At 39.2% G+C, this 22,853-nt stretch overlaps 1 protein-coding gene across 1 annotated transcript in view; it reads right to left on the reverse strand.

Annotated features, from left to right (window-relative positions):
* Window positions 1–22,853, reverse strand: part of PLB1 (phospholipase B1) — a 142,002-nt gene that overhangs the window by 79,965 nt on the left and 39,184 nt on the right. The window contains exons 15-23 of the mRNA XM_060754120.2: window positions 19,864–19,945; window positions 17,168–17,272; window positions 15,847–15,942; window positions 14,047–14,118; window positions 11,953–12,058; window positions 7,172–7,230; window positions 4,150–4,223; window positions 1,792–1,835; window positions 673–781 (exon numbers count right to left, since the gene is read on the reverse strand). Of these exons, the coding sequence (XP_060610103.2) occupies window positions 673–781; window positions 1,792–1,835; window positions 4,150–4,223; window positions 7,172–7,230; window positions 11,953–12,058; window positions 14,047–14,118; window positions 15,847–15,942; window positions 17,168–17,272; window positions 19,864–19,945 (747 nt within the window). The remainder of the gene's footprint in view (window positions 1–672; window positions 782–1,791; window positions 1,836–4,149; window positions 4,224–7,171; window positions 7,231–11,952; window positions 12,059–14,046; window positions 14,119–15,846; window positions 15,943–17,167; window positions 17,273–19,863; window positions 19,946–22,853) is intronic.

Below are 22,853 nucleotides of genomic sequence, written 5' to 3' on the forward strand. Positions count from 1 at the left end.
CACACATAACAGCACATCTAGGCCCCATCCACATAACACAATTATAGTACTGTGGTCCCATTTTAACAGCTGTGGTTCTTTCTTATGGAATCCTTGGAACTGCAGTTTAGATATGAGTGTTTAGAATTCTCAGACAGAGAGTTAAAGTATCTCAACACATTACAAATGCCAGGGCTTCATATGATAGGGCCATGTTTTTGATGGTCTTGATGCTTGTTTTTTTATATATTTATAATGTTTTTCTGTTGTTTTTATTTATGTTATGCATTTTAATGGGTTATGTTTTAACTCTGTTGATTGGGCTTGGCCCCCCATGTAAGCTGCCCCAAGTCCCTTTGGGGAGATGGAGGCTGGGTATAAAAATAAAGTTGTTGTTGTTGTTGTTGTTGTTGTTATGTTAGTTAAATTGAAATATAGCATTACGGTGCAATGTGAAAATGGTCCTGAAGATGTTTCTCATGCTCACTATGTATGGATTGGACAGATAATGATAGGGAGCAATATATTCTGGATGTATTCTTAGCACTTCTAGTAGTTATTTGGTAATACCCTTGGATTTAATCAACCCCCAGTTTTTTCCCAGTCCTGTTATTTTAATGGAATGCCTTCCAGACCCCAACATCAGTAAGTCCCATTGAGGTGGTATACAGATGAGTGTGGAGATGGACATACCTAGCCTTTGCTTCTGTAACTGCTCGGTTAAGAAAGGCATTCGCAACATTTGGGCCACCCGTGCTAGTTGAGTAACCAGTGAGGCGGGTGTTGAACTCCCGCAGGATATCTGAAAGAAAATAAAAACACAAGAAAAAAGTACAAAGACCTATGTTAATAGGTCTTTGTAATATAGTGAAGGCACTTTCTGATCCTGAAAACTAGAGAGGTCAGGCATGATTAGTACTTGGATGGGACATAGAAGAAGTAAGCTATATTTCAGAGAAATGTAATGGAAATCAATCTCCAAGCATTCCTTGACTAAGAAAACATGATACGGTTTCCATAGGACAGGCAACTTATAATCATAGTTGGAGGAAACCTTTGGGCCACCCAGCCCAACCTCCTACCATGCAGGAACATACAATAAAACACTTAAGAGATAGCAATCCAGCCTGTTTAAAAACTTTCAGAGAAGGAGACTTCACCACACTCCTAAGCCACATTTTCCACTGTTAAACAGCTCCTACTTGAAGGGACACATACACATGAAAACTTACTTCATAATTACCAGGTGGCTTCTAAGTTCTCTACAAACCTTTTTGTGTCTCTTAATAATTTTTGTCCCTAATATTATACCTTTCATGAACTAGGCTTTACACAAGAGGCAATATCGGCTCACTAAGAAACATGTGGCCTGTCACAGTCTCATAATTACCAGACAAATGTAGAGGTAACAGTCAGTCTGATAGCACTACGTCATTTATTGATTGGCTCTATGCTCAACTGCATTAGACACAGCACGTTCTGGTGATGGGAAAGTGTTCTCTGTTGGCAGTCTAGCTAGTGCTGCATCCGTCCTGTAGCAGGCAGGAATGACTGGAAGGCTTAGAAGAAATAACTGGATATCTATAGTCTGAAGTGGTTGACTCACCCTGCCTACCAGTAGGACTAACCCCTGTCATACACTTTTCATATGGTGCATAAGAATATTTCTGTGGATTTATTAGAAATATATAATAGCATGTGGCGGGTCATATCTCCCAGAGTTTCTTGACTCATTGCTCTTTATGCCAATATACAGAAGAAGAACCTTTCATTTTTATGCTGCGTGACTGCAGAGACAAATCTTTTACTTACTAGGCAAAGTTGTGACACTCTGTAATGTAGCATCTCCTCCAATGCTGCAGCAAGAAAAGAAACAAACAAAAGGGAAGGAAGAAAATAAAGAGAAGCAGGCACTGAGATGCAGTTCCAAAGATAGTTGCATTTCCCAAAGGGAACTGATGGCCAGCATCAAAAGATAAATTCTACACTTCTACAAGAAAAATACATTACATGTAGTTTGGTATTAGGAATTTAGAGGTATTGACTACCTTGGGGAAAGAGGGGGAATGTGATAGCAAGGGCTGAGGATGGAAATATTACTTTTTTGGACCACAACTCCCACATGAATTATTACAGGGGGTTATTCTTATTTATTTGTTTACTATATTTATATCCTGCCTTTCTCCACCCCAAGGTTACAGCTGGGTAACAATTCAATGCCTAACAACAAAGTAGAATCAAAATGAACATTTAAATTAAATTAAGATCAAAACTATCATCATAATCACCTTTGGACTCCAGTTCCCATTAACCTAACCCAACTTGGCTAATGCTGAGTGATTACTGGAATAGTATTTAGGACATATATAAGAACATGTTCCGTATATACTCGAGTATAAGCCGACCCGAATATAAGCCAAATCACCTAATTTTACCACAAAAAACTGAGAAAACGTATCGACTCGAGTATAAGGCGAGGGTGAGAAATGCAACAGCTACTGGCAAATTTAAAAATAAAAATAGATACCAATAAAATTACATTAATTGAGGCATCCGTAGGTTAAACATAAAACTGTAATTTAAGATAAGACTGTCCTACTCTGTTTAAACCATTATTCTAGCCTTCTTCGATGTAAATGTGCTTATGTAGCCTTCCAATAATAATAAAGAGAGTAAAATAAATAATAATAATAATAATAATAGAGTAAAATAATAGAAATGTAATAATAACAGTAATAATAGAGTAAAATAATAAATGTAATAATAAAAATAAATAGTGTAAAATAATAAATGTAAAAATAATAGAGTAAAATAATAAATGTAACAAAATAATAATAAATAGAGAAAAATAATAAATAACCTTGACTCGAGTATATGCCCAGGGGAGCTTTTTCAGCCTAAAAAGAGGGGCTGAAAAACTAGGCTTATACTCAAATATATACAATATTTGCTAATATTAGTTGGAAAATTGAACCTGTAAAGAACACAAAGGGAGTATTTTACTCTTGACCAGTGGTTCTCAACCTGTGTCCCCCCAGGTGTTTTGGCCTACAACTCCCAGAAATCCAAGCCAGTTTTCCAGCTGTTAGGATTTCTGGGAGTTGAAGGCCAAAAACATCTGGGAATCCACAGGTTAAGAACTACTGCTCTAGAGCATACCAGAATGCCAATGCTCTATAAATCAAAGAAAGGGAAAGGGAAAGGGAAAGGAGTCCTGTGTAACTTCCAGACTAACCGATTAAATTCAGCATAAGCTCTTGTTGTTAACAGCCCACCTCTATTGCTGCAAATCCATGAACGCTTATGCTCAAATAAACTGGTGAAACTGAAATCTGCCAAAAGACTGCACTTACCTTTCCTTACACTATACTGAGAACAGATTGGCACAGCTGTCTTTGAAAACTCTATATAAGAACTGCCATGGATCCAGAGCAACACTTTCTGCTAGAAGCTGACTGAAGATTTGTGCTTGAGGACCTAGAGTTCCCTAAAGAGAACACTTTTCTAGCCATTTGTAGGTCCTCCAGCATGACTCTTTGGACAATGTCACTAGAAGTTGACCACAAAATTGTGCTGGAGGATCTAGAGATTCCTAAATCGGTGTTCTTTGGGTGAGGGGATGCTTTTTCATTCACGGTTTTTCCATTTGGGGGGGCGGTTATGTAGCTCTAGCCCTCATGAAAGTAGATAACCTATTATTCTTTCTAAAAGCATGATCTGGTAATCCTGATAAAAACAGATAACTTTGGGAGTTAATATGACTTTCCTTCTTGACATAGAGCCACACCTCAAATTTTAAACAATAAGTAGCTCTCTGTCAGGAACCCTGACATTAAATTACTACAGCAGCCATGGCTATTTTAGCAGGGAAAATTGAGTCATTTCTACTTTTTGTTATTCGTACACAAGTTTGTACTTGGACATATCTACAAAGCATTGAGTCAAGGGAGGCAGCTCTTCAAGAGAGGTAGGCAACTGCAGTGGACCCAGGTGTCAATTTGCTATTTTAGGGGCTTTTAAAGTATAACATTCATGAACTGACCACTCCATTAAGATGAATTTAAGATGTTTATTCTTACAACTTTCCCCCCTCCCTCCCTTCAGTTTATCTGTTTATCTATTCATGCATGTAACTGAAGTGTTTAAAGCAGCACAGCGACCATTACCTACCTCCAAGACAGACCACGATACTGTATATTCATACCCATTATGTTTTTTGATGTATAGCCAACACCATTACCAGCCTGCCTCGGAAAGACAAAAAAAATAGTGTTTTGATTTATCTTTGTTGTTCTTATAGAAACTGCCCTTTTAAGGCTTCAGCTCCTGAAACATAGGCAGCTAACCTTTTAGTTAGAGGATCATGTTATCGTTAAAAAGGCTCCTCTATGTGACATTTTGCAATCTCTAAAATCATTGCTGGACAACATGTTCTGTCAACTGGATTTACGACTCATGAAGTAGTGTTTAAAAATGTTATCAGCATGATTTAAGATTAACTAGACAATAAACTGAGAAATTAATTGAGAAGTATCACACAATCAGGTCAGTGAACTTTTACACTACATTGCCATAGATTTACTGTAAACAAGAGAAACCTGATAATGCCGTATGGGCTTGGTACATATGTATAAATCTCTTGTTGCATCAGAAGATAATCTTAGTGGAAACTGATTAGATGTGAAGATAAAAAGGGAGAATTTTGCAGCAATTCAGCTGTTCATACTGATAATGATGTCTGTACAAGTACATGCCAAACTACCTTCTGTCATTGCAGACACATATGCTAGTGGTGGCAAATAGCAAGCAGAGAGATTCCTGCATGTGACTAATCAGTGAAATGAACCAGGTACCATAATCAGAGAGATGTCTCAAGGACTGTGTGCTGCAGTGAGTCTAGGGCTAATTTTCTGCCCCCGGGTTTGTCAAAACTCTGGAAGGGGCCAACAGTCCATTTCTGATTTTGTAAAAAAAACAAGGGGATTCTTAAATAATTCAGTGGAACCTTAGCATCTATTTAAGAAGCAATTCACACAGGAGTGAACAGAAAAATAACAAGTATCAGAAATCTGGAGGAGCTCTGGGGCTACATGTAGTTCCAGCATTACGTGTTGCTCATGCATAATCTAAAACAAGGGTTTGCAATGATGAAGGACTATGAGTTCACTTTAACACAATCTGCTGCCTTAAAGATCTTTAAAGACTTTGCCACCTGAAAAAAAATGCTCCCAAATGTCCCTAAATGTTTTCTGTGATCAGGGGTTATTTTTGCCTTATATTGAGCCACACTAGGCTTGGAGAGGAATGTTTAAATAGCAAGTCATGAGCAAAATACTCTTCCTATTAACTTTTGGTTTCGTTTTTTTTTAAAGACTTCTCCAGGGTCTAAATTGGTTGAAGGAGGACTAAAAACATGACAATAATGCCTAAATGAGTTGGTAAAATTGTTAAACTTAGTGAGCTTTGAGGCCCCAAAAATGCCCTGGGGGAGGTGGGACATGTTATAATAATAATAATAATAATAATAATAATAATAATAATAATAATAATAGGCACACTGGGTGCTGTGTCAGCCGGCATTTGGAAACAATAAAAGATCTAATCCGGCATTTGGAAACAATAAACATCGACAAAATCACGATCTATCAAGTGCAAAAGGCCACCTTACTTGGATCGGTGTGCATCATTCGAAAATACATCACACTGTCCTAGACATTTGGGAAGTGTTCGACTTGTGATTTTTGATATGAAATCCAGCATATGGATCTCATTTGCTGTGACATACTGTGCTTTTGTGTCATAATAATAATAATAATAATAATAATACATTTTTATTTATAGTTTGCCCTATTTCCCCAAAGGGACTCAGGTTAGATTTCAGTCACAAAAAAGGCAAACATTAAATGCCTGAACATAACAAATAATAAACACATAATAACGAGAATTAAACTACACAGCATATAAAAACAAATTATAATTTATCAAATTAGGATTAGATTTAAACAGAACCCATGTTATCTCACTAAGGGCACTTCCAGAAAGGCCCTATATGTCAGGATCTGATCCCAGGTTTTCTGCCTTAAATTGGATTATGAGTCCACACTGCCAGATAATCTGGGATAAACAGAAAACCTAGGATCAGATCCTGGAATATAGGACCTGTCTGGAAGGACCCTAAGAAAGCAAAGTTATCTTATTTGTCAAAATGATTACAGTCTGCTCCATATTTGTGAAATGGGGCTGAGTTTACAAACCAAGTCATCAACTATGACAGTTCAACTCTTTAGATATTGCCTTTGCAAAAATCCGGTACTTGTTATCTTTCTCTCACATTGCTGTCTACCACAATGTATGTGCTCACACTGCAATTGCTTCCCCTTGCTCAAGTCAAGAGGGCATCTTTAGCCCTGATGACAAGACCAGAGGTTATACAATTATGATATTTTCCCTACTGGAATCAAAGCAAATATTGGAAAAGTTTGTTCCGGGCTATATTATCCAGAATCCCCCAGTTTTTAGGTAGATGCACCTGCTTGTCATGTACTAAGTACTTTTGGAGGCTTTTAAACGGAGACTGGATGGCTATCTGTTAGGAATGCTTTGAATGTGATTGCCCTGCTTCTTGGCAGGGGGTTGTACTGGATGGCCCATGAGGTCTCTTCCAACTCTATGATTCTATGTCAGGGGTCCTCAATCTAAGGCCTGGGGGCCGGATATGGCCCTCCAAGGTCATTTACCTGGCCCTCGGTCAGGGTCAACCTAAGTATGAAACGACTTGAAAAAACACAACAACAATAACAATCCCATCTCACCAGCCAAAAGCAGGCCCACACTTCCCATTGAAATACTAATAAGTTAATATTTGTTAAAATTGTTCTTCATTTTAATTATTGTATTGTTTTAAAGTGTTTTTTACACTACAAATAAGATATGTGCAGTGTGCATAGAAATTCATTCTTTTTTTCCAAATTATAATCCGGCCCTCCAACAGTTTGAGGGACTGTGACCTGACCCTCTGTTTAAAAAGTTTGAGGACCCCTGATCTATGTTGTGACCTGGATCACCCTTTATTTCCAGCATAATATCTTTTTTTCACAGGTTAGTGCATAATCCCCATGTAATCTGTCTAAACAAGCAAATTGTGACTCAGCAAACCGGGAGGAGGGAGTAGCAGAAGAACATTGCTTCTTACAGTGAAGGAGTCCCCTAAGGCCGCTACTACTTTCACATCAGCTGGTTTCAGGCTGTGCACTGTAAGACAAAACAGAGATAGCTAAAATTAAAACAAGAAGAAAATGGTGCTTTTTGCATCCCTGTATAAGCTAAATGAACCTCTAGTGGATTTTTATGTCTCGTTAAAGAGAGATAATGAACCAGTTCAAATCCAAGGGTTGGCTGGGATTGATTGATAAATCTTTGGGTAATTTGGAGAACATTGGGAAGGTTTTCTGACTGTTCAAAAATAGCAGTGAAATGCACCCTCCCTGCTGTCTCCTTTGTGCCCTAAATTATCTTATTTTCAAAATGAAGGAGACTTGAGAGTAGATATTTGTGTGGGGAAGCTATCAGATGCTTGTGATAGCTTTTAATCAAATTCCTGGGTTCTTAAATTCTAAGAGAATGTCTTTTCCACTAGATTGATGAATCTCAGGATACTAGTAAAAAGCAAGTAATTCCTGCAAGTATAAAATGTGCCCTTTCTTGCTGTGATTCATTCACCAGCTTAAATGTCTTCAGTAGAACAAAACAAAGAAGGACTCTGGCAGCAAAAATGAGGCAGGATATGAACGTACTGCTAATGAAGAAGCTGGATACTTAAATTCCAGTTTAAAATCTTGATTACCAGGCTTTGGTTCTAAAGGGTAGGATCAAACCATTTAAGTTATGCTTGGTGTTGACATGATGAACAGTGCAGGGAGTTAGTGTTTGATATTTTTCTGGCACCCTTATGCATTTGCACATGCCAGCACTATAAATGGAATAATGTTAACAGTAGTATATCATCAGCAGTGCTACAGCTTGGTAAAGTAGAAGGCAGCAGGAAAAGAGGGAGCTCACGTTATAGATGGAGAGACTCGATCAAGGAAGCCACAGGCCGAAGTCTGCAAGGGCTGAGCAGGGTTGCTGATGATATGGAGACTTGGAGGTCTCTCCTTTGTAGGGTCACCATAAGTCAAAGGGGACTTGACAACAGGTAAAAAAACAAACCACAGCACCATAACTGTGTGTGTCTGTGTGAGTGAGTGTGTGTAGTCTGGCCTGGAGCATCAACAAGATTAGTGAGAGCTGACATTGGGCATGGGAAGAGATATCTCACTGGGTCCCGAATCCTAAATTTAACGTGCTTCATACCCTCCAGTATTTTGCAGATGAAAACTGAGATGTGTATGGCCAAGCAAAATACGTATGTCATCAGGATATCAATGGTCATTAATGATAAATAACACGCAAACCATGAAAGGTTGCATGTTTGCTTTTACCTGAGCCTACTGGGAAGGGCAAAGGTTTAGGAGTACTATACTATACTGTCCAACTATCCTGGTTTGGCAGGAACAGTTCTGTTTCATTCCTTGTCCTCCCATTTTCCAGCTGCTAATAATAATAATAATAATAATAATAATAATAATAATAATAATACACTGGACTTCCAAATTCAGACTGATAGAGTTTTGGAGCACAATTCTCCCGACCTCATGTTTGTGTTAAAAAACCAAGTATGGATCGGTGATATTGCAATCCCAGGCGACAGCAGGATTGAAGAGAAACAACTAGAAAAGCTGACACAATACAAGGATTTAAAGATTGAATAGCAAAGACTCTGGCACAAGCCAGTAAAGGTGGTCCCAGTGGTAATCGGCATTCTAGGTGCAGTGCCTAAAGACCTTGGCTCACACTTAAACACAATCAGCACTGACAATATTGCCATCTGTCAGCTGTAAAAGGTCACCCTACTGGGATCTGAATGCATTATTCACTGATACATCACATAGTCCTAGACATGTGGGAAGTGTCCAACATGTGATCCAATACAACAACCAGCATAGTGATCTTGTTTGCTATGTACTAATCTTGTTATGTTTCAAATAATAATAAGAAACAACTTTATTTCTATGCCACCCTCTCTCCCCAAGGGGACTCTCTGTCCTATTTCTCCCACTTTTCCTCTTTATCCCCACCCTAGTTCAACTGCTACTGCTGTAGTAATGTAGAGATAGAAAAAAGCTCCCATGGAGTATCCCAATATGATATACAATACGATCTACAATACGATATAATACAGTTTGAATCTGCATTATACGGTCAGTGTAGAGCCATGTAATGCAATTTAACGGCACTAAAATGCATTATATCGATCAAGACTCCCTATAAAATGTTGATTCAAACTGCATTGTTGAGCAGTGTAGATCTAGCCCCAGATAGTTAATTTTTTTCCAGGCCCAGAAATATGACCCCTAATATAAACGTTATGTATAGCTATGAGCTTTTGTAGTAGTTCTCGACCTGTATGTCCCCAGATGTTTTGGCTTTCAACTCCCAGACATCCTAATAGCTGGTAAACTTGCTGGGATTTCTGGGAGTTGGGGGCCAAAACACCTAGGGAACCAGAGGCTGAGAACTACTGACTTAGGGGCTTAAAAATACATGTGTGAGGGAATGGGAGCACTAAGGCAGAGGAGGGCTCTTTTGCCAATCTAGCCATGGTTACTCTCACATGTTGAGGAATTCTGTGTAGTTTATAATAAATGTCTCACCACAGTGCTTCTTCATCTATCCACCCCACCCCTTTTCCATCTGCTGTTATTTTAAGCCCGCACATCACTGAGGTTTTTCAGCAGGGGCGGAAAATGGCAGGATAGAGTGTAGCCCTTCCATCCTCTCTGTTAACATGTCCACACATATGCCATTCATACACACACTTTTTTGTTGGTGCTGGTAGTGAAATCAGTTAGAATCAAAGAACGAGAGTTCCATAGCTTCCAAAATTTCTCATATGGAACCTGAGGCATATGTGGCCAAACAACACAGGAGTGTGGTCAAGATGGCAAAGTTATTAATAGGGAAAACCACAAAAGCTAGGAAACTTTGCAGCAGTTTGCTTTTGCTTAGCCTACTGGGAAGGGCACAACTTTGCCATTTCTGCCCTCTCCCACCCCTCTTTTCTCTCCTTCACCTGCAGCATTAATGGAATGTAAATTACATTTGCACTCAGTTTGCAACAGTGGACATAAGATGAAGTCAAAACATAAAGGGAAGAAATAGGAACACTTTATAAACAGTTGAAGGGGTGGTACAATAGAGGAGGAGCTGGATCTGTCCCTGCCAAAGTAAGACAATTAGCAAGTATGTATTCAAACAAAAAGCAAGTGAGGCTATGAATTAGGAATCTTGTCACCTTTCAACAAACCAAATAGATAACCATTTGAGGAGAATGGGGTTTCTAGTTCAATTTAGGATTATATAACTATGCTAGCAAGTTGCAAGCTTCACTTATTAGCAAGAGTGTTTTCAAAATAGTCAATCCAGGACGTGCGATCTTGAAGTTACAGCTAATTATTTATAGCAGCTTGGTCCACAAATTACCTGAAAGGGATTTTTTTTAACAAGCTGAGCAAGCATACCAATGAACTAGCTGAGCAAGTATTGTGTCATCATATTTCATGGCAATATGCAAACGAATTTCAGAAAGTAAGCAAATGTTCTCACACATTGCAGGAACTGAATAGTAAACACCTGAAAGACTAATTTATTGTAACAAAAGTCTGCAGTTAGAATCCATCAAATGTGTAATGTGCCTGCAAAAGTTCTCCTGTAATAATTTGGACTATGCTCCTTTATCAGGGATGTTAATCTTTGCTTATTTGAATGTTGCTTAAAAACAAAAAGCATTTCATAAGTTTTTCTCAACTGGGCTAAATGATTATTTTTTGTACAAAGATTCCAGAGTTTTTTGCTAAAGGTATACCATCCTACAGAAAAAAATCTTGAGATTTTTTTGGGAAATGAAAATTTCCCCAAAAGTCAAGAAATACAAAACAACTTGTGTCACTCACTAATTTTTCCTAGGGCGTCTTAGTATATTAATGAATATTTTTGGTCAAGGATGGCTTCTGTATCAAAAGGGGAAAAATTCCTAGACTTCATGTGAGTATGTGAAATTACAGGTGATACTGAGTCTTACTGAAATGAACTGCCAGCCATAGAGTCATGCTGGAGGACACAGATAATGCCTAGAGAGGACATATATTTGTCAGACATGGATATATGAAAATGCAGGTATCAGTTTATAGGGGTCATACTGTAGTCTCAACCTTCTTACGGTACAAAATTACCATTGGAATTACTGTGAAATGTTCCTAAATAGTCATGCACAGAATTAGGCTCCATACCTTTTACATGCAATATTATTTATACCACTTGAGCCCTTCAAGGGACATTTTAAAAATGAACTTCTGGAAATTTAGTGTAGTCTGGGGCCAGAAAAATGGTAGGCAGGGTACCCACAAATCTCATATCTGCCCTTCAACAAAAAACAAAACAAAACAACAACAGATCTCACTTATAGTTTGATTTGATATATGCACACATGTTGGCACTAACCTCTGACAAAGAGACTCAGAGACTGAAAAAGAGACTCAGAGACTAAGCAGTGTACTGTTCGCAGATTATTCCAGACCTCCAGTCCTAGTTGCTCTAATTATCAATGGTGCAAATTAAAATTGAACTCTGCATATTACTTGCTGCTGTGTTCTAATCCATATATTAATTCATATACTAGAACTAAATTAATTGCCATATTAGGAAACACATATATTGTGCTACTATTGAAAATGCAGCAAAATTATTATTTTGCCAGTTTAGCAAACTGACATATATTTTCTCTGCAGAGGGGTGAGGAGAATTAAGATTCAAATGAGAACTGATTAAAGTCTCTTCCTCATGCTAACTTAGATGTCAAACAGCATCTTAAATTACCTGAAGTAGGACTGTTGATGGATGCAGTTTTATCATAACATAGCAACTGGCTTCCGTGATCTGAAATGGTCCTGCTGTTTTTGTATGTCATCAAATATGGCTGGGTCTATGGAATGGGGATACCGAAGTCAAAATTAAAAGATGGTCCCAAGGAGCCCTCTATAGGCAACTCTGTCTTGGAAAAAAAGAATGATAATATACTAGATCTGTACCTATCTAATTAATTAGGGCCAAACCGGACAAGAGAGCAGAAGACTGCAACTCAACTTCCCATCAGAATAAAAGCATCGATTTGTGGGATAAACTGGATTGGGATCAAGATGATGGTGGGAGGAGGAAGCTTTTATTCTTCAGCCACAAGTCCTCTACACTGTTTTGGTAAACCAAATTACCACCTGAAATTGCTTGTTGTCTCACACATTTACCCTGTGTGATGAAGCAGCGATTTCAGAATGGGATTTAAACTGGAAATGTGGCATGATTCTCCTTTAGTCCAACAGGACCGATTTAATTAGTGTTCTTAAATACTTCTAACTTACCACAACAAGAAAACCTAAAACCAGTAGTAGTACCTGTATCATATATAGCAGTGGTTCTCAACCTGTGGGTCCTCAAATGTTTTGGCCTTCAACTCCCAGAAATCCTAACAGCTGGGAAACTGGCTGGGATTTCTGAGAGTTGTAGGCCAAACATCCAAGGACCCACAGGTTGAGAACCACTGGTATATAGTTAAACTCTAGATTTTACTGTAGTAAATTGCCTTCTTGGCCAATGTCTTATGGTGGATTCAAGGGACCAGCCTCTCCTGTACATATTGGGAGGGCTTTCTTGGGGCAATCAACTAAGGGCCCATCCAGACAGTATCTTCATTGCGATAAAGGAGGGGCTGTCCAGACAACGTTCTGAACAGTCCCGAATTAATTTGCTACAAACCAGGAAAACTCTGGTTTGTAGTGAATTAATTAGATAGTGGGTTTAGTCTGTGCCTTCTTGGAAGGCGCAGGATAAACCCACTATTTTCAGGTCTGGACTGCAGAAGACAGTATTCCCACAGTTTACTGAGCTAAATAAGTCCAGTAAACTGTGGGAATACCCAACCCCCTCCCCCAAAGCCCCCAGACCCCCTAGAAAAGTAATGAAAACTTATATGACCTCCATTACAGGCTTCAGCCAGCTCTCCCCCCCCCCCCCACTCTCCTGGCGCATCATTTCTATATGCTGGGAGAGCTGGCCGAAGCCTGTAATGGAGACTGGGTAAGTTTTCATTACTTTTCTAAGGGTCTGGGGGCTTTGGGGGAAGCCCTCCAGATGTTCTCACAGGCCAGTCTCACAAGAGCATCTGGACACTCACCCCAGAAAGTCCGCGCTTTCTGGGGTGGCTGTGGACAGGACCCCAGGAAAATCTGCATTTTTGAAACCGAATTCCCCTGGGATAAAGGCCTGTCTGGTCTGCCCCAAGAAAGCTATAAAACATCTGACAGGCAGTGTGAATTTGACAAAGATGAAAAAAACCAAGTCATCTTGCAATTCACTTCTATAAGGCACATGTAAATTGCAGTCCAGATAAGGCACACTGAATGTCACACTGAACTCAACTTGGAAGAAGTGAGACATTTTTATGGACTAATAAAAAGTCCATAAAAATGCTTTGAATGTGATTTTCCTGCTTCTTGGAAGGGGGTTGGCCTGGATGGCCCACAAGATCTCTTCCAACTCATTGGTTCTATGAATAGGGAGCTACTTCTGCACCCATATTTTTTCTCTGCTCCTCATGGTAGAGCTAGCCATACTTGCTTTTTGTGTGTAGATTTTTGTCTTTTAAAGGCCCCAGAAGTGGGGAAGAGGATAGTGGGGATGGCAATGCTAATTTGTTCCTCCCACAAGTGGATGGGGGAAGAAAGAGATTGGACACATGTCTGTAAAACTGTGACAGGCATTAGTTAATAATGGCAAGCTTTTATTATACAGCTATCTCTCCACATCTGCAAGTTTGTCTTTTGTGGATTTCATTACTTGTGGATTTGATTAAAATGTTCTCTCTAGGAATCTCTAGGCCCTGCAGTGCAACTCCATTCATAGGAAGATTCACTTTACCTTAGTTGGACACTTGAGGGTTATCTCAGGTACCATTGATCGCAGTTTTGTTTTTTCCCCAACAGGTTCCAGCTATGTGAAAGAACAAGAAGAAAAGTGTGATGTGAGTGGATAAAACATGAAAATATAACCTACTGTAACTTGAAAAACCTTGAGGGAAATTCATAACAGCAGATTTATTGTTATGCTTTGCCTTCTGTACTGAAACATTATCAGATCCAGCTGAATCTTTTGCTCTTGGATATAAAAAAATTTATCAGATCCAACCAGATCTTTTGTTTTTGATGCAAAAATATATAAAGCAGCACTTCTGAGGAGGAAGACTGGCAGGTTTTCCCACCCTCAGCATGGCAGAGACTGGCACCATATTTGTGCCCATTGGCTATAACAGTTTACATGTTTCTCAAATGCCTGCTGGGAAACAATGGTCAATAGCTTCCAGAACCTTGTGTGCTCAAATCTCAGAGTGCATTTGACTTTGTAATTTGTTTGTTAGGAGTCTCCAGTGGTGCAGTGGGTTAAACCACTGAGCTGTTAAACTTGCTAACCTAAAGGTCACAAGTTTGAATCTGGGGAGCGGGGTGAGCTCCCACTGTTAGTACCAGCTTCTGCCAACCTAGCAGTTCGAAAACATGTAAATGTGAGTAGATTAATAGATCTCTGGTGGGAAGGTAACGGCACTCCATGCAGTCATGATGGCCACATGACTTTGGAGGTGACAATGGAAAACGCTGGCTCTTCAGCATAGAAATGGAGAGGAGCACTAACCCCCAGAGTCAGATACGACTGGACTTAATGTCAGGGGAAAACCTTTACCATTACCATTTATTTGTTTAGTAGTCCATATGTGAATTTTTATTGGGATTACAGGGCACAGAGAGAGTAGGTTTTATCCTTTCATCACTCCACATCTTAAAATTTTTACTTCTCTGCTGCATTTACCAATAGTAGTAATTAGATTCCCTTAACACCAATGGAAAAAGCCAAGTTATCTCTGAATAGTCCAAATGCATTCTCATCTGGGAGGCAGATTCAAATTCATTGCAAAATGACAGATGAGATTAATTTGACAAGTCAACATCTCCACAGTCAGAAATAAGGTTACCTGCAGGGCAGACATGGTCTGCTGCAGCAGACATTTTATGTTTCAGTACATTTAAAATGCTGCAGTTATTCTTCTATATTTTCCTTAGCTTTGGTGCCCAAAGTAAGGTATATAATAGGTGTTGACTAAGGTCATGCCCTCCCACATCTCTACTGCCCTACCCCCTAGTTATTTTATTGGTTGTTTAGGTTTTAAAAAAACTTTATAATCTTTTATTTCATTTTCACAGTTTCATAACATAAAGGAAAAGGGAAAAAGAGAAAAAAGGATGGGAGCTGAAGAAAAATATGGTATGTTGCTTATGGAGTTTTGTTAGCAAATTAAATCTACTCAGGAGTCTATTGTATCACCGGGGGTGTGGAGAGGGAGAGTATTGTTATTCATATTCTCTAGCATGGAAAGAAATTCCATCTACAGTATGTTCTATCCCCAAAGCAAAAGATATTGTAGATGGTTACTTTAGAAAATAAAACATGTGCATTGTAAAACAAAAGCAAGCTGATGGGTGGTTACATTAAAGCTGCTGCATAAAATTCTGTTGGCCTTATACAGGTGTCCATCAGCCAAAGCTAATGGTGAGGGATAACTAGATTTGCAGGCTACCAATGTTCATATGACACCCATCTCTCAATGTAATCAGATTTAGTAGTTTCAAGGAGGAAGCTGGGATATATTTATCTAGAGCAGCCTCTTACCATGCTGTTCCATAGACCACGAGCAGCCTGGGAGTGTGCCTTCTGTTGAAAATGGAAGCAGTCTGGGGCAAAATATGAGGAATCTGGCAATCCGTCCTAGGGAAAATGACAGGCACGCTTACTTTTACAGCGAGGGAGGGAGGCTGGGAAGCAAAGGGAATGGTAGCATTTGAAAGACAAACATGATATCTTCTGTGTCACATGGGTGGTGAATCTATTCTGAACTATCCAAGGTGCTGAACCAATTTGTGGGGTGGGGGTGGGGGGGGTGTTCAACTCCTTGGCTATGTCCTTTGGATTAAAGTCTACACATGTACGTACCCACAAGCAGACTTGATTTCTATATGCATTCTTCCCCATAAACCAGGGATAGGAATGACTTAGTCCTCCAGGTGTGTTTGGCTTGGGGCTCCCATCATTCCTGATCCTGTTGCTTAGGACAGAAGGCTCCACAATTCTCAACTCAACACAAATGTAAGAGGATTGCAAGAATCATAGATTTGAAAGAGACCTTGTGGGCCATCCAGTCCAACCCTCTGCCAAAAGCAGGACAATCACGTTCAAAGCACCCCCCAACAGATGGCCATGCAGCCTCTGTTTAAAAGCCTCCAAAGAAGATGTCTCCACCACACTTCAGGGTAGAGAGTTCCACTGCTGAACAGCTCTCACAGTCAGAAAGTTCTTCCTAATGTTCAGGTGAAATCTCCTTTCCTGTAGTTTGAAGCCATTGCTCTGCATCCTCGTCTCCAGGGCAGCAGAAAACAAGCTTGCTCCCTCCTCCCTGTGGCTTCCCCTCACATATTTATACATGGCTATAATGTCTCCTCTCAGTCTTCCCTTCTGCAGGCTAAACATGCCCAGCTCTTTAAGTCACTCCTCATAGGGCTTGTTCTCCAGACCCTTGACCATTTTAGTTGCCCTCCTCTGGACACATTCCAGCTTGTCAATATCTCTCTTCAATGGACACAAGAAGAGATCAAGAAATGTCTGGGTACTATATATCAAGGTGATGTGACTTCTAGCAACCAAAAAATAGTAGTCTCTAGTAACCAAGTACTGCATTAAAATTGCCAGGAGAATGATTAACAACCAAGACACTTAAAGCAAGGGCAAGCACTGGGTGCTTTCCAAGTGTTTTGATCCACAGCTTCTATACACGTTGGTCAGCATGAGCAACCACCTAAAATTATGAGAGGGATAGTTGAAAATGTCTGAAGGTGTCAAGCTGCCTAAACATGGTCTGAAGCATACTTAGGTAAAGTGGGTCTGAACAATGTGTTGAAATTTGAAACATCTGTAAATCGGCAATTTGGTACTTTACCGGAGTCATTGGCATTTCTGTTTCTTCCAAAAATGGCTGCACAATCACAGTAAAATCTTCTTTTGTGTCATATCTTCCACTATTGATTAAGTTGTGGGTTTCCTCCTATCAAAGCAAAACAACAACAATACAACAATAATTCATTATGTATTAAATGTATACTATGCCTTTCTCCCAGGATGGAGACCCCAAAATACAGTCATTGCCTATTTACCAAGATGCCACACTAGAGTGGATAAACCTGAAATGGTAACTAGATCTTTCAAAGAGAAGACACAAGGCAAGGCAAATATTTGTGTTATAATCCTAACCTTGACCCATGCAGGAGACAATGAATAAAACTCCACATGGCCTTGAAGCTTTGGGTGCCACAATAGCTAAAACTCTGACAGTTTTCAAAACCTGCTACCTGCTTTTTCTTAGCACTGCTCACTTATTTATTCACCTGGCTTTTATTCTGCATGTTGTACTAAAAAAAATAGTGAAATTTTCTCCCCAGCTATATTTTAGTTTTTAAAAAGTCTCAATTGCATCTTTGAGTCAACAGTCATCTGTTAGACTGTGCAAGCCCACTTTTGCCACTGCTGCTATTCTTCACATAGCCTTTGTTCCCTGTCCTGCTGAACCACATTTCAAAGCTCAAAGACTCGTCCTTCCTGAATCCTCTGCTTAATCCTTATTTGCTTCTAACCAGGTCACCTAATACTTAGCAGGCACAAGGTGGCCCCTTTGTCTTTTTAAGTCTCTTTGTCCTTTCTGCCTGAATTCAGCAGAGAAGCTGTGGCATAATTAGAAGAAGAAAGGTTTAACTTATAGACATTTCAGAGATGTATACAAAGCTACACGCCCCCCCCCCCCCCATGTATTTTTTTCCATGTCAGAAGTGACTTGAGAAAATGCAAGTTGCTTCTGGTGTGAAAGAATTGGCTGTTTGCAAGGACGTTGCCCAGGGCACACCTGGATTTTTTTAAATGTTTTACCATCCTTGTGGGAGACTTCTCTTACGTCCCCACAAGGGAAGCTGGAACTGACAGAGGGAGCTTATCCACACTCTCCCTGGATTCGAATCTCCGACCTGTTAGTCTTCATTCCTGCCGGCACAAGGGTTTAACCCATTGCACCGCCGGGGGCTTCGGGCCCACTGGTGGTGCAGCGGAGTAAAGTGCTGAACTGCTGAACTTGCTGTCTGAAAGGTTGGAAGTTGGAATCTGGGGAGCTGAGTGAGCTGCCACTGTTAGGCCCAGCTTCTGTCAATCTAGCAGTTCGAAAACAAGCAAATGTGAGTAGATCAATAGGTACCACTTCGGTGGGAAGGTAACAACACTCCATGCAGTCATGCTGGCCACATGACCTTGGCGGTGTCTATTTGGCTTAGAAATTTCTTCGGCTTAGAAATGGAGATGAGCACCAACACCCAGAGCCAAACTTGACTAAACTTAATGTCAGGGGAAACCTTTAACTTTGGCTTTTATATATAGCTAAAATTATGATGCTCCAAATGAATATCATGAGTAGATTTTACTAATTTGGGTATTTTTTACTAGGGCCAATATTATTCTTGATAATGTTTACAGTCCTTTGATCACACTAACTTTTTTGAATTACAGTTCCCAGAATCCCCCGACCAGTAATAATCACCAATAACTATTTGGAAATCTTGTCCATCCTGTGTCCATCCCATTTGCACCACTCAAAGATTAAGTTTCAGTAGACTGTCTCCATGAAAAAGAAGGTTTATCCACCTAATTTGGAGGGATCCCCAATTTGGAGTGATTACAAATGAAAAGAAAGACCAACTGCAGACCTCCTAAATCTTAACCTGCTGAGTTTACTGGGACTTACATAAGTAATGATGGAACAATAGGCCCAGGAATTTATCACATCATGATGCTGATACTCTTATTAATTCGCATCCCATTTTTTCTCTCTAAAGAGACAGGTGGTTCACAATTACAGCAGGGTAACAGGACTTCTCACAGTGACCATTCCTCTTCTGTTGTTCTCCTGGTGGGAAACTATTAGATGGCATTTTTTTTTACAAAAAGAAGACTTCAAAAGATTATTTGTTTTGGTAAAAATTATTTTTGTAGTCTGTTTCCAACTGGGTATACAGTAGAAGAGGATCAATGTCATGTGATAGAACTTAGCCAAAGATGTTGCTGTTCTGGTGTAATTGTGATTTGCCTACCTCGTATGATAAGATCCTTTATTCCTAATCTTGCTCAATATGATTATGTTGAAGGCCTGATGAACATGGAAGTACTTATACGGGATTATTGTCATTTAGTAAATATGCATGGAAATTCTTTACCCTCTGGGAAACATTGCTAGATGACATCATGTCTATTATAGCGGCTGGACATTCATGGAAGAAGCAGTTAATGAATAAGCCAGATAAAATATATATCTGGCTCTTGAATCACTGCTTAAAGTTTAAATGATTGCCAAATTGAGATAAGTTTACCGTGGACTTTTCCCTGTCTGGGACAAATTCACATGAACAGAGCAGTCATCAAAGAATAAACTTCTCATTGGGTAGTCTTCTACCAACAAGGGGCAAAAAATATGGCTGTTTTGTGAAACAAAGCTACCATATGATGATTGCTTTGAGAAGATGAGTTTGGTAAACTGGTTACAAACACAGAAAATAAATAGGAGCATTACAGTATTATTTTACTACATTTCCATATCCTTACCTGGTACCTTTTGTTGAAGGCCTCCATTACATCAGTTGCACTGGAACCATCAGCAGGGGTCAAAACACAGGAACACAGAGTTCTAAAAAAGAGATAATATGATTGAGGTTTCTTCCTTCTTCTAATGCATATAAGAAAAGGCTGAAACAGTTGTATTGACACTAAGATTAATTTCACTCGCACTAGTTGTTCTGTGCAGAAATAAAGGCATCTTGTCTTTTTCCAACTGTAATTGCCCTACTGAGGAATGAATGAGATGCTATGTTTTCCATTACAAATTAAGTTACCATGGAGGGAAATTCTAATATCAATTCCTTTCACTTGGAGGAACTTGCAGTCAATGAGAAAGGGGGAAAGGGACGAATATTCTGCACTTTATTTTTCTTTTCCTGGAATCAAACAGTACAGCAGAAATAATGAATAGAGTCCTAGATAGAGTAATTTCTTATATAGCAAAAAAGAACCAAAAGGACTTCAAGTCTTTTCCAACTTTGAAAGATGGAGACAAAATACCTCTTCTGCTAGAAAAGGGCAGAATTGGGCTAATTTCCTCATGTATGATCCTGCTCAAAATTAGGATTGACACTGAAGGACAGGGGGAGTATATTGACTTTGTAAGACAATTCCAAGAAGAGAACCATTTGACTTCAGGCTTATTAAATTTTCAGCAAACACAGTTTTATTTTCAGGAACCTTTGGCTCTTCTTATTGATGCATCTCACTACCTGGTTGTACCATTCGGTTCAATGGTAATTTGCCATTTTTATATTGTACTCATGTTATTATGAGGTGCTTATATTACTTAAGATTGTTGAGATGGCCTGATTATCTCATAAGATGTTCTGATTATCTTGTTGATAACAAAAAAGAGCAAAAATCCTGAGAAATAAATATATCCAGGTTCAGAAGAGAAGGTCATCTTCTTTCTGGGATCATTTGCATCTGTAATAATTAATTTGATCATTTATATATATTTATTACTCACCAGAATTGAGTATACCACTGGTTCTCAGTGCAAAAACAGAGTCCCAGGATGTGCAAAACAAATTATTAACTAATTAGATGCAATGGTGAAAGTCAAGTATTTCATTGCAATACAGACATTTCAGCCCATCTCCTCATCTTAAGGAAGCTGAAGCCAATTCTTTCCAAGTCAAAAGTCCTGACTCAGGAAAGTTGAGGCCCAGAAAGTTTAAAATCCACCATTGTACATATTACAGACTATGAAAATATCTAACTCCATTTTACATGATCAGACACCACATTGCTTGGAAGACATGGAGCAGAAAGCAGGATTGTGTCTGCTGTCCTCACCTTGATTTCCATGCATTTTGCTCCATGTGTACATATCACATGTAGATTCTGTGGACACAGAGAGCATGATTCTCCTATCCATCTTCTCTTTCATGTGAAAAGAGCATACATTACAGACAGATATGTATTCCTTCCTGTACCAGAAACACTATGTCTCCATGTATCAGATAATAATAATAATAATAATAATAATAGGGTTTTTGTAGGTTTTTTTGGGCTATATGGCCATGTTCCAGAGCCATTCTCTCCTGAAATTTCGCCTGCATCTATGGCAAGCATCTTCAGAGGTTGTGAGGTCTACTTTATTTTTATACCCTGCAGATGGGTGATATGACACTCAATTTAACCCGTGGACATCCTTCCCATGAGCATCTGTTTGGCCACTGTAGGAACAATCAGCAGAACACATTGATCTGATCTCATCTTTGAATGTCTTAAATCAACTTAGAAGAAGGGATTTTTTTCATTTCTTTCTGCTGATGTCTACTCAACGCACAATAATGACCTTTGATTTTTTCTACCTCTCACTAAAGCAGTGGGTCTCAACCTGTGAGTCCCCAGATGTTTTGGCCTTCAACTCCCTGAAATCCTAACAGCTGGTAAACTGGCTGGGATTTCTGGGAGTTGTAGGCCAAAACACCTGGGGACCCACAGGTTGAGAACCACTGCACTAAAGGGAATGTGAAAGGTCATGGAGTTGAGCATCTCTTGAAATTGGCATATTTTTCCATCCAGCAAACTGAATTCTTTATGGATGTATGTTTTAGCAACTAGGCTTGCAAATATGTTCACTTTCTAATGACCAAACACAAAAGAAAGCATGGGCGAATGCAGGATATGGAAATGTGAGAAGGCATGTGTTAGGAGAAGTAGACATTTTTCATTCCTTTAGGAAGCACCACACGTATTTACTGATTAAGCATATTGCCTAGTTTGACCCTGTAATCAGCACATATTTTTTTGACAAGCTCATAACATTTCCTCAGTTCAAACAGGTTAGATTCTCCTGCTGTGTACTACATTAATGTCTTATTTGCAGGTTTTCTTTAACAAATGTCACGGGCTGTGGATACAAGCTTATCACAAAATTCTAATAATCAGACAAGGGCTAGGTGAAAGCCTAAGAGATTAGAGATCACTTTCTCTGTTCCCTTAGCAAAATGGTTATCTCAAGATACTGGTAACCTTTTCTAGCCTTCCCATATGACTTGATTCATTATGAGTAAGAACTGAGAAGTTGGGAAGGCAAGAGGAGTATTCTTATTGGCTTTAAGCCATATATACAGTGATTTATGTAGACTCCATGTGTGTGCTGGTATTACAACCATAAAATGCATTTCAATTCACAAGGAAATAAAACTTAACATCCTGTCTTAGACAAGCTGAACCTCAGACGCATTAAATAGTTCAATTCTCCATTGGCTTTATCCACTATGAACTACATTCTTGGATTATTTAATTTATATATAGTGTATACTATTTTGACAACAAACAGCATTTTTTGTCAAAGTGTGGCTTCAAGTTATTTCAACTAATGACAAACTAATGTGAACCTATCATGGAGTTTTCTGATGCTGAAAATACATGACTTGGCCAAAGTCAACCAATAGATTTCATGGCTGAGCTGGAAACTGAATCCTGGTATCCAGAGTCATAACACAATGCTTACAACACTT

The sequence above is a fragment of the Anolis sagrei genome, chromosome 1, assembly GCF_037176765.1.
Source record: "Anolis sagrei isolate rAnoSag1 chromosome 1, rAnoSag1.mat, whole genome shotgun sequence".
Lineage (NCBI taxonomy): Eukaryota > Metazoa > Chordata > Lepidosauria > Squamata > Dactyloidae > Anolis > Anolis sagrei.